General features: G+C 55.4%; 1 protein-coding gene across 1 annotated transcript; it reads right to left on the bottom strand.

Annotated features, from left to right (window-relative positions):
• Positions 1 to 1811: 1811 nt before the first annotated feature.
• On the bottom strand, positions 1812 to 2653 carry FBXL12 (F-box and leucine rich repeat protein 12; the record flags this gene model as incomplete). The annotated part of the gene is given in 1 exon segment (XM_019610988.2): positions 1812 to 2653. A coding segment is annotated over 1 exon segment (842 nt), but the record flags the coding sequence as incomplete, so codon positions are not given.
• Positions 2654 to 2722: the final 69 nt, after the last annotated feature.

The following is a 2722-nucleotide window of genomic DNA, read 5'->3' as shown; positions in this document are numbered from 1 at the left end:
ATGGAAGCACCGCTCTGGGAAATGGGGGCTGGTTTTGGGGGACAGGAGGAGCTGCCTGACAACAAAGGGTCCACCGATGACTTTAGGATTCTCCAAATCCTTTTGGGGCTGTTTTCTCTGTTTTTAGGTTTTGGGTGGCTTTTTCTGTTTCTTTTTTTCCGTGTGACTTTCAGGCTGCATTTGGGCTTTGATTCCGTGATACGAGCACAGCTCCAGGTTGGGTTGGGAGGGGGAAAGAATCGATCGAAGCTGTCACACATTGGAATAAACGGGGACTGGAAATGAGAAGAAGACCCCAAAACTGCCCTCCTAAAAGCTCCTGAGGTGCAGAGGAACCCCCCAGAATCAGCTCAGATGCTTCATTGGCTGCGTGAGGATGAGGTGGGGCGATACATGGGGACTGATGGGATGGATGGATCGATGAATGAATGAGCACAAATGAATCCACGGATGACTTTGGAGGACCCTTCCACGCCGTTGTCCCCACATTCACCCCACATCTCCGCTCCCCACTTGAGGTTGGAAGCTCATTTTGCAATCTGCTGTGTTTTGCTGCTCTACATTTAGGAATTCTGCATCAAAAATGGGGCAGATTGGCATCAAGGGAACAAAATGATCATAGAACTGATGAATGAATAGAAACGAATCACTCAATTCCACAGATGACTTCAGAGGACTCCTCCGCTCCGTTATTCCCACTTTCACCCCATATCTCCATTCCCCACTCGAGGCTGGAAGCCCAATTTGAGCCCATTTAATTTTCCCTTTCGCTGCTTTACCTCCGTTCTCCGAGCCCAGAGGGTGCGGGGATCGAGCTTAATTACACTTAATTACTCCATCGTCAATCTCTGTGTGTAAACACAGAGCAGCTATGAAGCTGGCAGCCTTGGGAACTTTTCCAAGCAGAACTGGGGCATTTCCCACTGTTGATTTGCCCCAGAGCCACGCTCAGATTGTTTGTGCATAGGAACAGAGGAGCAGAACGAGGCCGGGGCGCCGTGGGGAGACGGGATTTCATCACAGGGGTCGCTGCCCTCCAGGTCTGTCTGAATCTTTGTGTCACATTGCACAACTCACAGCTACGTGTGGGGCAGAAGGGGGAAAACACAAATCCATGGGTTTCCCCGTGGGGTTTTCTGGCTCCTGGTGGTGGTGTTCATATCCGAGCACGCCGGGCTTTGTTAGCTGAACTCAATTAAAGCTCTGCAGGTGTTAAGCAGAGATACTTTTTATTGAATGCATACAATATCTGATAGGTTTGGGTCCTCCAGACGACGTCGCAACGCTACAGCTGCCATAACAACACCGCGGCCGCTCTGAGGAGCGACACCTGCACTGGGGAACTGAACGTTTCGGACCAAAAAAAAATCCCCTTCCGACTCCAAAAGGTGAAAGGAAGGAAGAGGTGATGCAACAGCTGGGCTGTGACAACAAGAAGACGCAGGGCAGATCGCCCCAACTCTTTCAGGTGGTTGTTCAGTGATGCAATCCCAGTCAGGCATTAACTGGAGCTCTGGAGCTCAGCTGGAGGAAGAGGAGCAGAGAGAGGTTTCAGTTTGGTCCCAAAGACACCATCAGTTCTGCCCACCCTCCCCCTGCTCACTCAGGAGCCAAAATTCGGTGCTCACCATCTTTCCTGATCCGTGGTAGAAGAGCAAGCCCAGTTTGCGACCAACCCCACAGTGCAGCTCACGACTGCTGCAGTCCTCCTCCAAATCACCTCCAAAAAGAGGTGGAAAAGCCCTTCCCCCATAGGCAGCACCTCGGGAAGGGATGAAGTGAAGCCCTCGGGCAGCAGCTCTCACCTGGATTTAAACCTGGGGTCATGGAGGGGGTGTGAAGCTGCAGCACGGCACCCCCGCCCGAATTTCACCCACGGTTTCATCCTCGGAGTGAACCCCATCCAACGTGAGGCTCCGCAGCCGGGGCAAAACTCGGCACAACGCGGCGACGGCACGGAGGGAGAATTTGTTGTACAGATCGAGGTGCAGCGTCTCCAGGAGCTCCAGGGTCGCTAAGGAAGCCAACCCCAAATCCGTCAGGTGGGGAATGGAGGTGATCTCCAGGATACGGAGCCGTTTCACGTGGCGGGCGATGAAGTGAAGAGCTGAGTCCGTCAGGACGCAATGGCGCAGCTCCAGGCGTTCCAACTCCTCCAGGTGTGGAGCTGCCCTTTCCATCCCCGTGTCCGTCACGCGGTACGTCCCCGAAAGGCTCAGCATCCTCAGGTGGCCGTGAGAGGAGACGTTCAAGAGGTGGAGGTCGGAGAAAGCGGGGACGTTGTGGAGCTCGAGGCGCTGCAGGCGTGGAGCGACGGATCCGGAGAACCACAGCGAGGGGATTTCACAGCAACGCAGCTCCAGAGCGATGAGGGACGGGGGGAGGCTGTCGTAAGGCAGCGTACGGAGGTCGGCTTCGGTCAGGGAGAGGTGTTGGAGGTGAGGACAGTGCGTGGTCAGGGCGGAGAGCAGAGCTGGGGACAGCAGGCGGTGTCTGCTGGCGGTACGCAGAGTGCCGCGGAGACGCAGGTTGCGGAGGTTGGGGCGCAGGCAGTGCCGAAGTGCGTGCCAGAGCGTCCTGCAGCTGAGCTGGGGGGAGGAAGGAAATGAGAGGGGGAGAGAGGGGAGGGAGGAGATGGGAGAGAGAGCAGAGAGAGGGAGAAAAAGGGAGTGAAGAGGAGGAGAAGGGAAGGAGAAGGGGGGTGGAAGGAGGAAGAGGAGAG

This window comes from Meleagris gallopavo, unplaced genomic scaffold, assembly GCF_000146605.3.
Source record: "Meleagris gallopavo isolate NT-WF06-2002-E0010 breed Aviagen turkey brand Nicholas breeding stock unplaced genomic scaffold, Turkey_5.1 ChrUn_random_7180001847674, whole genome shotgun sequence".
Classification (NCBI taxonomy): Eukaryota; Metazoa; Chordata; class Aves; order Galliformes; family Phasianidae; genus Meleagris; species Meleagris gallopavo.
Note: the sequence above shows the minus strand (reverse complement) of the source record. Positions and strands in the feature narration are given on the sequence as shown.